Here is a 17,972-nt window from a genome sequence, read left to right as displayed (position 1 = left end):
AAATTAAAAGCACCATTTTTTCCCCTGCATAGTAAAGGTTCAAAGCTCTATTAAGTCAATATTGAGTTGTAAACTTTTGAAAAAACACCCATAACTTTGTTCAGCATTACACACATTTCACAGCTATGAACAACCTCCCTTCCCAGGGTGTTTGTAACTCTGAGGTTCTACTGTATTGAAGTCAATGGAAGAGAGAGCAGGCCCTAAGTGACATTTCCCATACTATTTATAATAGAGACCTCAAATGGGTAAAATCTAACTTTTATGAAAATGTCAGGACACTTAAAGATGTAATACAATTGGAGGAAAATAGCCTATAAGGTTAGAGGACACAGTCATGTTGGATGAGTATTGCAAAATTTGGGCTTAGCTGTAGTGGACACTTGAAATTACTAAATTATTTTAACTTGACAAGAGTGAAATATAATCTAAACTACAATTTCTAGCTTCTGACCTGTATCATCAAGTCTTACCTCAGTCAGGATGGCAGCCTGTTTCTTTTGCTCTAGCTAGTGCACTTATTCCATTGGCAAGCCACTGTTCCTATCGTCTATGGAATTTTTAAGAGGCTCTTTCAAGCATAATATCTTCCCTCTCCAACAAAAATTAAGGAAAACATCCTCAGTGGATGTTGAATGATATTTTGATTTCTTAAATAGGGGAGTTAAAAAGCCAAAATCAATCTCTTCATTTACCCCCTCTGTTTTGGAGCAAGAATTTGTTAGCATTTTGCTTAAAACAAATCAGGCACTTGTGAGTCAGGGAGAAGCATTGTTCAAGAGTTATGGAACTCCTGTTACCCAAGTTTTACATCTTAGAGTTGTGTTTTAGAGGATTCTGACGCCAGTCTAAATGTATTTGACCCATAATCTACTCCTTAATTTACAGTTGTGTTCCCTTAAAGAAGGGAACAGTTGCTCCACCTTAGCAACTCCAGGGGAATTCCAAATGAGAACCCGTAAGCACTCTGGGTAAAATTTTCAAAAGTGCAGTTCTTGTTCTTTTGCCTACTTCAAGAAAATGTTATTGTGTGAGTAAGATAAGAGCAGAATTGAATTTCCCCTCTTTTAATGTTGATAAACTGTGTTTTTTGTTTAATATTTAATCTTTCCCCATGTATTTCATATTGTTCCAGCTACCCTTGGGGTATGCAAACAGTTCCTTCCTGGGCTGAGAACTTGGCCAGGGGGAAAAATCGGCTTGCCTGGAATGTAAAAAGCTTCTGAAAGCTGGACTATGTAATGGAGAAGGAAAAACAGCTGTACCACCTCCCTGAAATCCCTAGGCCAAGAAGAGGCTAGAACCTGGACTCCTCCAGCAGTCTTAAGTATTTCAAGCTGGCCAAGAATAACAGCCCCAAAGAAAAGGCCGCGGGAGGGAGTCCAGCTTTTAGGTTGCAGCTTTTAAATAAATAAAACAAACCAACCCCTCACTGGCCGGTGTGGTTTGGAGTCTCCTTGACCCAGGCACGAAAAGGAAAAAACACCCCCCCCTCCTCCCAGTACTATTCGAGGCGGGGATGGGTCAGTTTCCCCCTTGCCCACGGGCTCCGCTCCCGCCCCTTTCTCCTGCCCCTTCCCCACCCCTGCTTGTCTCTCTCTCAGTCCTTCCACCCCCCGGCCGCAGGGACGCGATTGCAGAGCCCGCTGGGCTTCCCCCGCGCGAGCTGCTGGCCTGGGAGCGGGGCTCCGCAGGGGACCCGGGGGGCGGCCGCTCGTGCGCGCTCCCAAGCCTGTGTCCGCACAGGAAGGACTTTGGGCACCGCCAAGAGCAAGAATTTGCTTTTCTGACCTCGGTCCCTAGGGCTGGCCACGCCTTCCCCGAGCCAGGCACTCGCCTACCTGCTGTCGCTGCGGCTGTCCAGGAACAGCTCTGCAGCATGCAAGGGGTTAACTAGCGCTGCGAGGAGGAAGCACATGCTAGCGCGGAGCAGTAGCTGGCGGCGGCGGTGTACACACGGCAGGGGGAGCGGACCGTACCGTACTCCGCAGTCACTCCCCTGCAGGAGCTGGGACCGGTTTTTTGCCCCAACGCCCGTCAGACCCAAGATGCTGGATCAGATCGCGTTGCTAGCCGCTGTGACCGTCCTGGGAGTCTTGGAGCAAGGTACCGTGCCCGGCCCTTCCCCGTTCACTGCCGCTGTGTCATTGCAGCGGGGGGGTCACCAGGCTGTGCGGGATGAAAGGCTGCTTTTGTCCTGGGCGGTAAATGATGCAAATTGTTTCGGGGATGCTCGGGATGAAGATGGTCATCGCCACCGCTGGTATTTGAGTTGCAAAGAGCTCAAATGACTTGCAGCCCTCACACCTCATCATGTGCTACAGAAATGAAAACGAAATGTTAACTGGAAACTAACAGTTGACTTACCGGCGTTATCAATTCACTATTCTCCACAGTTGTTGTTGTTGTTGTTTTTTTTAAATTGCTGTAATTTTGCAAATAAAAGCATGGTCGCAAAGTATCCAAACTAAAGTCAGGGGGATAACTACTTAGTGCGTTGAGGAAATGTTTATGGTATTTGAAGGTTTGCGTGCACAGGTATAGGTGTAAAATATCTGTACATTGTAGTTTAACATAAGACCCATTCCTATTGCTTCACGAGCAATGTCAATATATTGTATGCTACATTCTCTGTAGTAGGTATTCTGTTTCTATACAGCTTATTTAAATCTATTAAGTGTATTAATAGTGGATGATAAATAAGAAGAGCTGATAATGCAATGTAACGAAAAAGCCAACATGACTTTCTAGGCTGTATCATCACAAGCATCAGAGCAGGAGGCATTAATTAGTCTCTCTCTCTCTAGGACACTGGTTCCTAGCCTTTCCAGATTACTGTACCCCTTTCAGGCGTCTGATTTGTCTTGCGTACCCCCAAGTTACACGTCACCTAAAAACTACTTGGTTACAAAATCAGACGTAGAAATACAAAAGTGTCGCAGCAACCTATTACTGAAAAATTGCTTCCTTTCTCATTTTGTCTGTCTGAAATTTTAATTTGTACTGACTTCGCTAGTGCTTGTTATGTAGCTTGTAAAACTAGACAAATATCTAGATGAGTTGAGGTACCCACAGGATGACCTCTGCATAACCCTCAGGGTACACATACCCCAGTTGAGAACCACTGCTCTAGGACTCTGAGCCCATGCCTAGATCCCTGCATTAAATTTTAGGTATTGATAAACTGGAAGAATTCAGAAAAAAGCAACAAAACTGATCAAGGGGTGGAGAGAGTGAATTTTTGAGGTAAGAGCTTTTTAAGAAGTACCGCTTGATTAAGCAGTAATGATTACAGAGGAGGGCGGAGAGGTATGACAGACTATAACTGTCAACCCATATTTAAGAGACAAGGTGTGTGAGGTAATATCTTTTACTGGACCAACTTCTGTTGGTGAGGGAGACAAGCTTCTGAGCTACACAGAGCTCTTCAGCTCTGAGAATGGTACTCTCAGCGTCACAGTTTAATACATGGTGGAACAGATTAGAATATGCTAAACAATCTGTTCCACCTTGCATTTAGCTGTGACATTGGAAGTATCTTTCCCAGACCTGAAAAAGAGCTCCATGTGGCTTGAAAGCTTGTCTCTCTCACCCAGAGAAGTTGGTCCAATAACAGATATTACCTCACCCACCTTGTCTCACTAATATTTTGGGACCAACACGGTTACTACAACACTACATACAACTAGTGTTTGAACAGTATATACCAGAGGTAGAAAATTTATTTAGTTCAGTCCAAGGAGTACTGGAATTAGAGTTAAGAGAAGAGATCCTCAGATTGAACATCATGGAGGAGACTGTTGCAGCTGTATAGAGAAGGTTGAGTTGAATGGGTTTTGAGGGTGGAGGGAGGTTGGTTTTTTTACTTGAAGCAGGGATTCAATCTCTTTACACTGTATTTTTCATATATAGCAATCTCACCACAATCACAGTTCTCATCTTAGAGTTTAGAATTAATTTTCTGAGAATTGACAAGTAAATCTGTTAATTAGTTTAGGAGTTATAATTCATTTTAAAATGTGCCCTTTAAGGAATCTGGCACCTTGTCAGATCATTTTTTGTCCCTAACAATCCTAATAATGGAATGATACAGACTCTTCAAACTTTTCGTACAGTTAAAGCTAACTGAACTCATGGCCATAGGCTACACTTTTTGGAATTAATGGTCATTTTGCATATTCATTAAGTGAAAGTTTCTTCAAGTAGCGGCTGAAGAATGTTCTATACAGAGACTTGCACAAAGAACTGCTCTCTTTCAAATTGGCTTCCATATTTACCTTGTTCCCACTGGGAGTGAGGCCATAGGGTGCCCTCAATTAGCCATTTTGAAAAAAGGGATAGACACCATCTTCCCAGAGGGGCATTGTGTCGTCTCAGTCCCATTGAAAACAATGGGAAATGGTTGCTGTTTTGAAAGAGGACACTTGTTCATGAGTTCCTCTGAAAAAGATTTTATGCGTCAGCTTCTGTTATGACAAATTTCTTATGAAAAATTATGACAAATCCTAATTTCCCATGGGGAGGTGGAATTAATGTAGATTGGCCACTCACAGATCCCCATAACACCAGGCAATCTGGTACTTCTGGGAATGACATGGGCCTGCGTGATCCTGCCCATGCTGCCATGTGCGCATGCAAGGTTACCTGGCAAGCCATTTTGAAGCGTACCCTGCCCTGCCCAGGTGACCTCATGTGCACAGTCAGAGAGGCAGGGTAGAGCACTCTTTCACATGGTGTCCCCTGTCAACTGCCAGACAAAACCATGACTGGTTTTGCCCCAGTGCCTGGGAGGGTGACCAGATGTCCTGATTTTATAGGGACAGTCCCGGTATTTGGGGCTTTTTCTTGTATAGGCGCCTATTACCCCTCACGTTCGTCCCGATTTTTCACACTTGCTATTTGGTCACCCTAGCGCTGGGTGGGAGGCAAACCTTAGAAAACAGGACCGTTCAGTTTAAAACCAGATGAATGGCTTGCCTAAAGTAACGTGGTCCTCAGAAATCATTTAAATCTAATCTGGGCCCCAAACACTGTCATGATTTTAGCCATTTTATGACTATAGGAGAGAGAGTGAAGGTCATTTTGGGTGCTTGATTGTTTCCATACTTGAGCATGTCTGAATTTCTTTTCAGTTAAAGCTTAACTCCAAATTTCTTGGGTATTTAAGGCTTGATTGGGGAATAATTGAAATATCCCTGTACTGTATTTTACCCAGAATTCATCTTTAATTCCATTTTAACGTAGGCTTGGTCTGGGATTAAATAAATGTTTCCTGACCATAAGAATTATTAGATGGTGGAAGCACCATTGCTCTGGGACACTTAAAACCAGACTGAACAAGGAATTTGAAAGTGTAGTGTAACAAGGTAATCCTCCACTGGTCGAGATGAGCTAGCCTTTTCAGGTCTAATTGCTCTATTACTCTGAGTATACTCTGCAGTTGAGTAGAGGAATTCTGCCTCCCTCAAAACATTCACCTCACCTGCATTTGCAATTGATGACTCAGGTTTTGTAGTCTCTCCCCTGATCTATGTCATTCTAAAGATGTTGGTCATTTCTCTGTAGTTAAGGTCTTGAAAGCATTTTCAGTACAAAGAGCAATTTGCTGCTGTTCTAAAATTGTAGGAAGAATGTCCTTTTGGGAGAAGAATCAGATGTTGCTAAATTTGGGGAGAATGGGCTAATGTTGGAAGTGTGCCTGTAATATAAAAATAAATACATAAAACATTGTTTTTTCCCTGACTGGAAAACTTGTGACACTTGTTTTATGTCCTATGTCTACAACGGTGAGCCTGAGAAACTGCAAACTGGGGATGTTTTTGTTGGATTTTTGGTGACCACTAGTGCCTTGTAGCAAATGTGGAATGCAGTGCAGTTGTAGCCGTGTTGGTCTCAGGAAATGTGAAAGTTTCATGTTTGAAATAGGACCATCAGATATTTCAGAGAGTCCCTGAAACAGAGGGGGATTGAAAGTATAGGATAAGTCTAATATGAAAAAAATTAAAGTTATCTTAAGTTTGGTTAAGGAAATAAATCTGTTTTGTAAAGAAAGTCCCCGACTACCAAGTAGAAGGAAGGCCTAGAAAATAATGAGATAAAACCAAAAGGAATGAAGTAGGGAGAATGTCTGGTTTAAAGAATAACTAATGAGATAAGGGGAAGTTTCTAAAAAGAAGTTTATAAAAAGAAGGAGTGACTGCAGATAGTTTTAAATCAAACAAAGATAATCTGTTTTAAAATGAGCCAACATGGCCCTTCCCCAACCCACACAGCAGTGTTAAATCCTGTGTGAACCCAGGTGTAATGGAAAAGCTGTTGAACAACAAGAAAGAGGGGAGGAAAGGCCTTGGGAAGAAAGAAGGTTGTAAAGATTACCTGGATTAAGACTGGAAATAAGGGTGAACTGTCTTAACTTTTTCTGGGGTGTGTGTGCTGAAGTCTGTAATTGGCAGTGACATCGCTTGTTTAAAGGTATTAAAAAGTAAATGCTTAAAGGGTTCATTGCGAATACCCGCCTGATCATTCTGGAGCCAACCAAAATGGGTCTAAGTACCTCAGGGTTTAGCCTGTTTGTAAGTAGTTTGATTACATGCTTATAAATTTTTTGTACTATTTGGATGTAGTAAATCGCTTATTATTTAGGCTTTTTTTTTTTTAGAGCAACTGCCCTAGAATGCCCCTACATCCTAGCTTCCACTTTGACAACTTTGTCTCAAGTAGGGAGACACATGTATTATTGGATCAAGGAATTTTTCCAGGGGGTTTTAGAAGTATTCAACTGTAGGCATCTTGCACTTTGCAGATGGCATATAAAAAGTGAGTCACAGAGCACTAGTTTTATACCTACAGGTCTTTGCTAACAAATGTTGGACTGGGTCACAGCCTTGGTCATGCAAAGTAGCATCATTTTATGCCTAGGAAGTTTTTCTGTTGGGTTTGTCTACACTTACACTTAAGGAGGAGAAACAGTGATGAACAGATAGATTTCTCCCAGCATTTCTGAGGATGATGAGATGAGGCTGAATTAAGGTTGTTTGGCTGATAGTAAGTTATTAATACACTTAATCAGAGTTTAACAAAGGTGGAAGCTTAGTGTTCAGTAAATGTACACAAATGTCTGATTCCGAAGTGTTGAAAGCACAGTGGGCTTCTGTTTTCTTTTTCTTTTGGGCAAAGCTTTCCCCTTTTGCCCCCTTGCATCAGTGTAATATTGTGTTTGTCCAGAGATGCATAAAAGGCTCTATTGACAAAAATGTAAAGTCTGAACAGATTCAACTGGCTTCCCTCTGGGAGTTGCCTCTGAGGAAAAAGCTTGAATGTGGGTTATTGCAAAGCTTGGGGTGGGTTTTGTAATGTATCATTCTAAGAGCCACCTGTAGTGTGTAATCCTTCGTTCTTACACTGTGCATATATTTCAGATCCCTACAGCAGGGCTAGGGTTCTCAAGCGGCCCTCTCTGATGGGGATGGTTAATTATACAAATTCTTGTTGCGCGCCTGGGGTTTCCTATGGGAACGTGCTGTTCAATTGTTCCCAGGTGCAAGTAAACTTGTAACAGGTTTAAACTTTGTTTATTGACTAAGCATAAAAAAAGTGCAGTAACAGGGTTGTGCAATGAAACTAATCCCATGCGTTATTGACTGTTTATAGGGGACTGAACTGAGAATATGTGGTGACACCTGATGTTCTCAGGGTTATGCCAAAATCCAGCACTGTGAGCACTAGTCTATGCAGTGTCTTTAAATCAACCTGCACGTTTTTGAGAGGTGCCTTGGGGACAACAAAATGAGAGAGAGAGAGGGAAAAAAAGCAGCCTTTATTTAGGGAGCTGTGTTTTACTGACATGCAGAGAAGTTGACAGGAATTAATATTTGATTAGATCTTGCTTCTGAAGCTCTCCCCACATATCCTGTAGATAGCACTGAACTGTGTACATAGCCAGGCATGATATCAGCCGTATCTGCTCTCTGGCTGTTTTCTTGGGGTTTTACTGAACTCTGTAGCTGAATGGTACATCAGTGGCATTTGTCATATCACAATCAAAGTGATGATGTAGTTCTTATTCACTGGGTTCTAGCTCTTTTGTAAGTTTCCTCCCCAATATTATATTTACATCGGAATTCTTATTAATAGGAAGAAATGTGCTGAACAGATCAACAATTGGATAAGGACATGTGTGTTTTTAAAAGAGTGATTAAGTAGGGGGGAAGGATAGCTCAAAGGTTTGAGCATTGGCCTGCTAAACCCAGGGTTGTGAGTTCAATCCTTAAGGGGGCCATTTCGGGATCTGGGGCAAAAATTGGGGATTGGCCCTGCTTTGAGCGGGGGGTTGGCCTAGATGACCTTCTGAGGTCCCTTCCAACTCTGATATTCTATTCTATGATGAAGTAATATTTATTGAAGTTGCATTACAACATCAGATTATGTAAATCTCTTCTTTCCTCCAAGTGTGTCTATACCAGCCTCCTCTACTATATGGCACATGAGCGCTGCTCAACTGTAATGTCTTTCTCCTCCTTAAAACTGATTTCTGTTCCTTAAGCCCATCTATATTGATCTCTCAGTATTTTCCTTTATCTGAACCATTGTCCTGGTCATCACTTGTCTGTGTTAGATTGTAACGGCTCTGGATCGCGGCTGTATCTTTGTATGTACTGTGAAGTACGTTATAGCTTTCCAAAGCCATATAAATGCTGAATAGTAAATGTCTTCCTCTAGTGGCTGCAGACTACAGGTGCTAAAAACCCAGCATGGCTACACAAGAGTGAATGTTTTGCAGCTTGCCTCTAAGATAATAGATATTGTTATTGACACATGGATCCCATCAGAATATGACACTGGAGAGAGAGAGAGAGGAACCTATGTATATTCGAATTGTCCTATAAAAACAGGGAATTACATCACCTAGGTTCCCAATTAGGGTTCAGTGTGTCTATTGTGTAAACAAGCTTGGGGCAAGAAGGACAGTGGGGGGACGGGAGGGCTTCTTAACCTATTTCCATGTGTGTGCACAACTGCATTTAGTGACTTGAAAGCCCACAAGGTTGTGCTTTTCCAAACCGACTTTTTATTTTTTTTCATCTGCTGCATGCTTTGCACCTGACTGTGCCTGCTTAGGCATTGAGTTTCTGGAGAACAGCTGAATCTGACCATGGTGAACGTGGCCCAGCTGCATGCAAAGTGCTGCTGAGTGTAGCAACCGGGTACAGGCTTCAAAGGAGCAGCCAGCACCCATTCTCAGAAGACACAGAGTTGAATTTGGCAAAGTTCAGTTTAAAAAGACACAAGCTGCTGCGCCTTATTGCAAAAGCTGCAAAAATCATCCTTCCAGGGCGGGGTGTTGGTCTTTACACCAATGCCAGCTGATAGTGTTTGGCTCTTGCTCTGGCACCATCTGTGTTCTTAGTCCTTGGGCTTGGATCCTGACACGTCCAGATCCATTCTTATGCGTCAGCTGTCCATCCCACAGGCTCCAGCTACTTCCTCACTGATTGTGTGTAACAAAAGGAGGAGGTGGGTTTTGAACAGGTCCCTTTGAGTCCTGTTCTTTGCTTTCACCCTGAACATCTCCCTTTTCTTAGGGCTTGAGGGGAAGCGAGCTCTTGCCAGTGTCACCAACTCTCGCCGTGTTATCACGGGGGTGGCGCTCTGTGGTTGTGCTCAGGAATTTGGCGAGCGCTGCCTGCGGTTCCTCCTTCCGCAGCCAGGCACCGCTTTACAAGTGGAGTGGGTCAGAGCTGGGGCAGGGCTGTGTGGGCGTGTTCCTGCCCCTCTGCCCCCACACACACTTTCCCAAAGCTCAGCTGTTGCACTGCAGCCTCACCAGTCAGGCAGTTTTAATGGAGGTAGGTTCTCAGGGCAGCCCTGTCCCTTGGAGATGGGCCAGCTTTCGGGGAAGCGAGTTGTGAGAAGCAGGAGCATCGATAGGGTGACCCGATGTGCCGATTTTATGGGGACAGTCCCGATATTTGGGGCTTTGTCTTGTATAGGCTCCTATTACCCCCCCGCCCCACCCCACCCCACCCCGTCCCAATTGTTCACGCTTGCTGTCTGGGCACCCTAAGCACAGAGGACCTGGGGCCAGAGGACGTGTAGGCTAGTGGAAGAGCACTGGCCTGGAACTCAATGGACCTGAGTTATGCTCTCGGCTCTGTCACTGGATTGCGTGTGCCCTTGGGCAAGTGACTCTGGCTCTGCCTCAGTTTCCCCAGCTGTAAAATGGGGATACAACAATACTTCACTTGAGAGCTGCTGATTAAAAGTGCTAGGATAAGAGCTAGGACATAAATGCATACGAATGATCATAATAATTAAAGGTTGAATTTTCAGCCTATAATCACCCCACACATGCTGAGCATTGTCAGGGGCATTAACCAGAAGACTGTCCAAAACTATGATTAATATTTTGGCCTAAAAACAATGAGATCTCTTTTAATGTCATGATTTGGGGGTTTCTGAATCATGATGTTCAAACTCGGGGGGTGGGCAGTCCTGCATTGTTCTGGAGCAGCGTGCAACTGGAGCTGTGTCTAACTTTAGCTGGGTATGAAACAGAATACACTGGGGTGTCCATTACTGCGGCTGCTAGCTGTGTGTGAGCTTGTTATGCAAAGCACAAGTCAAAGTCTAAATTGTCTGGGCCGTACAGTCTGTTCAATACAATGTACATACATGAAATAAATGGGGTATTTAGTTAGTCTACCCATTAATAGTGTCTGATTTTCATAGACTGTAATTAAAATCTATAAGCCTGGTGGCTATTTTTAGAACTCCCTTAGTTCCAACCCAGATAATGCATGGGCTAGTGTAATGAGTGTAACATGCAATGTACAGCTTTGTTCTCTTCTTCCAGCCTATTTTGCGCTGCAGGTGATCTATGCCAGACGGAAATACAAAGTCTCCCCCCCGGATACAGCAGGCCCACCAGAATTTGAGAGAGTCTTCAGAGCTCAGTAAGAGAGTTTTCCTTTACTCGCTGTGTTTACACCTAAACTGAGGCTAGAGCCAGACGCTACATCCAATCTCCCTTGAAAGACTGATCCAGATCAGATCTTCACCACTCAGGCTTACTGCTGGTCCCAGCCACAGATCCTGTCTGATGTTTAGCAGCGTTATGAATTTAAGCTCCCAGGCGCCTCTTTTGAAGGGGTCATGCAGGGTTACTTTGAGGTGTAACATGCCAGCTCAGGAAGCAGATTCTGCCCAGGCTGTGTTCCCGTTCACGCTGTTGAGTGAAGGGGTGCATAGTGAGAGACTGCTGTAGCCTCAAGAACCCTAAGGCCCTGCCTTTCTTTAATCTCTGCACTTTAAGGAGGGGCTGACTCAGCGCTATTCCTGGAGCAAGACACAAGGCCTTGGAAACAGGTTCTTGCTCAGGTCCACCACACTGCTAACGAACGTGGGACTCAGTTGTTTCTCCATTCAAAAGGGGAGAGGAAGCGTGTGCTCGTTTTAACCATGTTCTGCCTCTTACTTCCACAAGGAGCCAAAAGGCATGGGCTGCGATTTGTGATGACGACTGGACGGCTCGTTTCAATCTAGCAGTAAATTTTGAACAGATAATAGTCTGTAGTTTCTCAGCAAACAGTCAATGTGTGGACTGGCAGAAATGCTCACGTGAGTTCATTTAAGACACCTGGAAATGCCACCAAGCGTGAAACGCCACGGCCAGTTCCAGCCCACAAACCTTTGTCTAATTCTGTGCATGGCAGAAGCTGTGAGGCTGAGAATCTCTGTTGCATCTTTTGTAGGGGAAGTGATGTGATCATTGTTACCTGGGGAAGGTTATTTCTGTGGCAATTGATTCTGAGAGATGAGCTGCTTTGATATGTTTTTAAAAACACAGATTTAGTACTTCATAGTGGAAAACCAGCAGGCGCTCTCTCTCTCTCTCTCTCTAGCTAAAAATGCATTTGCTTTATAAAATTTGCAGCACTCCTGTTTCTGACTCAAATATGGCATATCCCCTAGGGCCAGAGGAGAAGATTTTGGCTAAATTTTAGATGAGTTGTCCATGGAATTGTAAAACTTTTCACATTTGGACGCGTCACCATGTACTGCTTGCAGACGATTTAGTGCCTTTTGCCATTTAAAAAAAAGGAGCTGGAGGGTGCCAGAATGCTCCTTTGGGGACTTTTAAAGTTGAGCAAAAGTTTGACTCAGCACAGTAGTGTGGTGCAGAGCAATTCTTAAACACCTACAACTTTACGCTTTAGTTGATTGTGTAATTTCCTATTAGTAACCTAAAGGGGGGAAATACCTTACACATGTTTAATTCCAGATCTGATGCAGAAAGCCTGCGGGCTGGGGCAAACTATATGACCTCTGCCTTAGTCTGTAAATCTCTGAAGAGGAGATTATGCCACTGCTGCTCAGGATTGGAGGGAGATGCTAATTTTGGCCACGAGTTCAGAAGATTGACAGCACTGCAAATATTGGTTTATTGGTGCTTTTCCTTAGCCCATGTTGCATATTTGCCCTACAATGCAGAAAGGGGACCCGTTGGCCATAATACCACAAACTGATCCTGCCTACGCGCGAATATATTTTTGAAAATGAATTGCTAAATGCACTGCCCTGAGAGGGGGTTTATGTGGGCTTTCGCTTTCAGTTTTAACTTTCTCTTCTCTGGTTCTCCTCAGGGCGAACTGCTCCGAATACTTTCCAATCTTTGTGTCTGTCCTATGGGTGGCTGGAATCTTCTTCCAACAAGGTAAAATAATTAAAAAATCCCACCAAAATCCAGACACTGTTCTGGGTTTATACCATTGGTGCACTTACAGCAAACCATTGCTAGCTAATTGCTGGAAACAAGCTGCCTCCTGGAGCTCAAGGATGAGCTGTTTCGGCATGGGGAAGTGGGAGGGGATAGGGGAGAAAAAGGCCAGACTTACTTAAATGAAACTCAGTTGGTTTGGGCAGCTATATTTTAATACTGAAAATCTGACATGCCAACCTCTTCATAAGATATGGAGGTATCTGTGCCATTTCCAAGGGAGACATTTACGTGATTGCATTGTCCTGTGGCTGGTTAGTGCTTCTAGGCTTTAGAGATGAACTAGTCCTGTCTTCCTCCTACTCCTCAAGCTGCTAAACTTTGCTCCTATATGGCCCCGACGTGCAGGAGTTCCTAAAGGTCTCAGGCAATATACTGCTATTCATTTATTTCTCCTAAAGAGGGAGGGGTGTGGAAATATGGCTTTTAGCCTAGGGAAAAAGCCATGACTACCCCTCCCAGCAGAGGTGGCAGAAGCTTCCTTCCCCCCCCAGGCCCTGTGCCCCCCCCCCCTTCCCTTGAGGCCCCCCTCCCACACCGCCTCTTCCCCCAGCCCCTGCCCCCTCTCGCTCATCCTTATGGCCAGTAAATAGTGGGAGGGCAGTAGGCCTCTGCCTCCCAGTCAGCACTGGGTGCACTGGTCAGATGTCTCACGGTCCATTTGTAATTCTGATTTTGCTGAATTGTTCTCTTCCAATTACTTGTCAGACTTTGTAGCCTTCAGACTCTGGCCGTGAAGCATTTAGCGCACTGCCCCATGGTAATGATTTTGGTTCTTGGCTTCACATCTAGGTGTGGCTGCAGTCTGTGGGCTACTCTACTTGTATGCTCGGTACCAGTACTTCCAGGGATATACGCTCTCTGCTCATGGAAGGTGAGTACGTAGCCAGGCATGAAATCGTGTGGGTGAAAGTGCCCAACAACAAGCCTGCCTTATACACATTAAAATCAGTGGGAGTTAGGTGCCGAAATACCTATGAAGAAGATCTGGGCCTGTATCCTTTCCCACTTTGCTGTTAGAAACCCACTGCTGCTATTAATTTCCTCCCTGCCCCCCATGGCAAGAGCACCATGAATGTGTTACCAATTCATCAAGTGGGTCTAACCTGGAGTGTAACAATGGGCAGTGCAGTTCCTCTAAATGAAGCATACATCTTTCCTCTGGAATGCTCACCGTCCATAAAACTCAACCTGCACTCGAGGCTGACTCCAGGGTGCTTAACAATAACTGTAGCCAGCTGCATTTATAACTTTAAACCTGCTGCTGCTGCTGAAGGTTACTAGTTTGAGAAGCAAGGTTATAACAAAGTAAATTGATTCTGTACTAGCTGAAGGGTTTTTAAGCATGCTAAAGCCAACACAAAAGTTTCCTGTTAAATAATTGCCTGGCCCAGCCGCTCAGTGGCTCACTGAGTTTGTGCGTCCCACCTTGTCACCCACAAGCACTTGTGAAGCTGGCTGTTCTAGTGTGCAGCAGCTTCAGTGTGTCAACCACATGTGCAAATGTAGTGGTCTTACTGTTTACCAGTGGCAAAGACACTTTGCTAGGCTGCACAGAACTTTCAATAAATAGCTTTAAAAACCCCTTGATTTTTGAGGGCAGAAGTTGGCTGTTTTCAACGCCTGTTACAGACCCTGCTTGTTTTATATTAAAAAATATATATATCCTTGCTGGCAGCGGAGGTCATTGTTCTCTTTTCATGAATGTTTTCTCCTCACACAGATTGGGGCCTATGTACTTCAGCGCCAAAGTTCTGTGGATTTTGATTGGTTTGTCCATGGCTGGGCTTTTGGTTCACTTCCTGTCACTCAGTTCTTTTGTGTGGAGAATGGAAATTCCAAGCAAACTGCAACTGCTCTTCCGGTGGTAAACAGGGCCTGTGACTGCTGACCTAAACCCTCCACTCAGCATCTCCTCCAACGCTGCCAGGCTGATGAGATTTTAATCTTTACTTTCTCCACGCTAAAGCCGTTCAAAATAGTGTGCGGTGGTGGAAGAGATCTAAAATACTCCCAAACTTATGTTCAGGCAGTTGTCCCCTGCGTCAATTCTCTTCCTTTAACGAGGGGGAAGAGGGAGAAAGTGGTTCTCTCCCTCCCGCCACCCCAGGTTATCCACAGCAAGTTCCACTTACTAGGAAACCGTTTTAATCACAAGTGGAGACTAGAGCAACGCTACAGTCATTTGCCTCAGTTGGCTTTTAAAACCCCTTCTCTTCCCCCACTAAACGTTGTGCATATGCATGTAGAAAAGCACAGGCTTGCTAGAGAAGCTAAAGACAGATGTGATTAGCAGCACATGCTGTTCTTCCTTCCCATCCCATGCACCCAGCTGAAACTAAGGATTTTGCCACCAGACTCAGCTTCGGTAGGATGTTGCTTAAGCTAATAAAAAGAGGCTGTTGTAATTCTCAGCTGTTTTGTCTATGCAGCAGTACTTCAAATAGAGCGTTAGTATACAGATAGTGGGAGGCAAGGTCTAGACCACCTATTTGTTCATATAATGCTTAAATGCTTTTAGGCCTATGTTTTCTAATGGCTTATGGCACTGGACACCCAAGATGAGATTTCTAGGATCTGCTTTGCTAAAGTTCTGGGTGCTCCTAGCTATCAAATTGGGCACTCAAAAGCATGACAATAACTGAAAAAGATGAGCTTTCATTTCCATGGCCAAACCAAGAGCTGTCACAGTCTGATGTTGCTTACCTTTGCTGAACTACAAGTTGCCTTGAAATTTTGACATTTTTACTCTGTTGTAGTTACTTGTTGTTGCACTTACCTGAGCAATGGGAAACATACTATAACTTTCTGCTATAAGAGTCAATGCATCTAATGTCATAGGACAGTCCAGGGGTGCACTGCATACAGAGTTGGTGAATGGAGACAGAAAAGAGCCAGAAAAGGTGAAGAAATACTTTCCCAGACTTACAGCTTTAGATATACTGGTTTGAAGGGGAGGAACACAGAAGAAAATTGCTGAAGTATTGTTTTATAACCACACTTTAAAAGCAAAAGCCATTCAAAGAAAGGCCCTCTCCTAACCCAACAGAAACTTGCATCGGTTTTAATAAAGGAATTAGGGAGGGAGGAATTAAGTCCCTCTACTTGGATTCAGAGCCACTGAGAATGTTTTCAGCATCCTGTGACCCTTCTCAGTAGTAGACTAGTAAGGGGGGATAAAAAGCACATTTTAGATGTAATATATTAGGAGTGAGAGTTTAGCAGTGGTTCCTTTTCCTCGTTTATGCAGAGCGGGCGTACAGGCTGTTCAGTTATGCTACTACAGCTCCCTGCCTGTAGAAGCAGGGCACCTGGAATTGGCACCGGTGCCACGAGCAGCTCTGCCTTGGCTAAGTTATCACCCCAGTTATAATCCAGAGGTGCATTGCCGAGCCATGGGAAGGGAAAGCAATTGTACAATCTGCAAGTTAAATATGAAGAGCCTCTTGCTAGAAAGTTAAAACCTTGAGTGAAGACAAGGGCAAGGATTTTAAATTTAATTAAACTTTATTACAGTGCACGTTATTTTTAATATATATTTATATAGAGATGTACTTGAAAAATCAAATGTATCCAATAATAAAAAATACAGCACATTAAAGTAGTATAATGCATTCCAGTGTATAGCTGAAGAGACATTGGGATTTCAGAAAAAACTTTGAGAAATTACATGACTCCCTACCATTTTAGAACTGGGCTACTTATTTTCAAAATTCACATCAACCAGTAACTGAAATATTTATTAAAAAGATGGATTTTGCACTCAAAATCTCAAGGCGTGAAGACACTGATGCCTTCAACGTAAGTTTTATTCAGGGGCCGTGTTCAACCCTGGCAGGCACAGTGTGGTTTAGTATTTCCCTGCCATACCGATATACGTAATCTCCTCTGGTAGAGCCATGACCCTTCCTGGACCAAGAGGAGAGCTCCATCTTCCTACTCACTTAATCCTCAGCTGTAGTCCTGGAGGAAACACCTCTTGCTGGGGCAAGGGGAAATGAAGCAATTCAGGCAGTGATGGTTTCCCCCAATATACCTCAACCCTGCTCTGCAGTTGGTAAGGGGAATTCAGTCACCCTGCGCTCATTGCCAAAACCCTCCCCCTTCACTGCTCCAGCAATAGGGCCCCCACCCAATATAGCCAGGGTCTGCCCTTTCCTGGGCTGAAGATACGTATGGCCTTCCTGCTCATTAGATCCTTCGTTCTGTAAGCACGCCAAACCGTGCTGTATGTTCGTCTGATCCAGCTGCTACACTCAGGGAGCCATGTCCCTGAGAGGATGAGTGACAGTGTGGTCCTCGCCCAGGGGAACAAACCAAACCTTTAAAGTAGGAGTATTTTCCCTTGGTCTCTATACAGCAAGAGCGGACAGTTTGACTGCCCCCCGCAAAGTCAGCTGCAGCCAACACGTGCCAGTGCGGGCCCTGGTGCTCTCTTGTTTAATGCCAGCCAGCACCCACCTATGGAAACATTTCCCCTCCATGTAGTCTGTTGCGGAGCTTGCCAGGATTTGTGTATTTTGGCCACAGACTTGTTTCTTCTTCCTGGCTTAGAGCAGATGGTGGCGCTGTGCATGCAACACTTTCACACTGTTTGCAGACTGGGGGAAGGGAATGAAAGGGAGAGGAAGATTGGGAGGAGGGACTGAGCAACGGCTTTGCGCATCCACTCTTCGTCCTGGGAATTTCATTCTGCTTTTTTCAGAAAAATCTGAAAAGATAGAATGGGGGAGAATAAGAGAAAGGAAGCAAAAGGCCTCAGGGTTGGGCACTTTCTCAGGCCGTCCCCAGGCTAGCAGGAAGAGAGGACACACGTGTGAAGTTTGTTTTACAGAAGACCTCCAGGAAGGGCATTCAAATGAGGGTGGGGTTTTTGGGTTTTTTTTTTGCTAATTTGTTGCTGACAAGACACCATCTTGAGGTGATACCAAAAGATCACGTGACTGCAGCCTGCGACTAGCCTCCAAAGGGCAGTGCACACACCCCTTACTTAGCGATGCTGGTTTGGGGGACAGGCAAGCAAGGTGACAGCTCTGGGGCATTTGCCCCCTTAGAAATGCAAGACACAAATGATGTTAGAGGGCAGAAAAAGCCAAATCCACTGGCCCAGACCCTCAGGCTATTAGAACTGTGGTGGGTTTGAAGGGACACTATCAAGAATTTAATTGTTTAAAAAATACTCTGGATGTTTAAACAT

General features: G+C 44.3%; 2 protein-coding genes across 2 annotated transcripts in view; one reads left to right on the top strand and one right to left on the bottom strand.

Moving 5' to 3' along the window:
• The first annotated feature begins 1,687 nt into the window (after positions 1 to 1,687).
• On the top strand, positions 1,688 to 16,406 carry LTC4S (leukotriene C4 synthase). Its single transcript, XM_073355400.2, has 5 exons — positions 1,688 to 2,106; positions 10,853 to 10,952; positions 12,642 to 12,712; positions 13,568 to 13,649; positions 14,499 to 16,406. Exons 1-5 carry the CDS (start codon positions 1,917 to 1,919, stop codon positions 14,644 to 14,646), a joined length of 591 nt encoding a protein of 196 aa, XP_073211501.2. The 5' UTR covers positions 1,688 to 1,916; the 3' UTR covers positions 14,647 to 16,406.
• The window catches only part of MGAT4B (alpha-1,3-mannosyl-glycoprotein 4-beta-N-acetylglucosaminyltransferase B), a 90,459-nt gene continuing 88,750 nt past the window's right edge, over positions 16,264 to 17,972 (bottom strand). Inside the window, exon 15 of the mRNA XM_073355392.2 lies at positions 16,264 to 17,486. Coding sequence (XP_073211493.1) covers positions 17,463 to 17,486 — 24 coding nt within the window. The 3' untranslated portion in view covers positions 16,264 to 17,462. The remainder of the gene's footprint in view (positions 17,487 to 17,972) is intronic.

Source organism: Lepidochelys kempii, chromosome 8, assembly GCF_965140285.1.
Source record: "Lepidochelys kempii isolate rLepKem1 chromosome 8, rLepKem1.hap1, whole genome shotgun sequence".
Classification (NCBI taxonomy): domain Eukaryota; kingdom Metazoa; phylum Chordata; order Testudines; family Cheloniidae; genus Lepidochelys; species Lepidochelys kempii.
Note: the sequence above shows the minus strand (reverse complement) of the source record. Positions and strands in the feature narration are given on the sequence as shown.

Bases quoted from the DNA above. Each gene is read 5' to 3' on its own strand.
- LTC4S (XM_073355400.2), top strand. From the start codon at position 1,917: ATGCTAGCGCGGAGCAGTAGCTGGCGGCGGCGGTGTACACACGGCAGG. The intron at 10,953-12,641 runs GTAAGAGAGTTT...GGTTCTCCTCAG, and splicing joins GAGAGAGTCTTCAGAGCTCA to GGCGAACTGCTCCGAATACT. The intron at 13,650-14,498 runs GTGAGTACGTAG...CTCCTCACACAG, and splicing joins ACGCTCTCTGCTCATGGAAG to ATTGGGGCCTATGTACTTCA.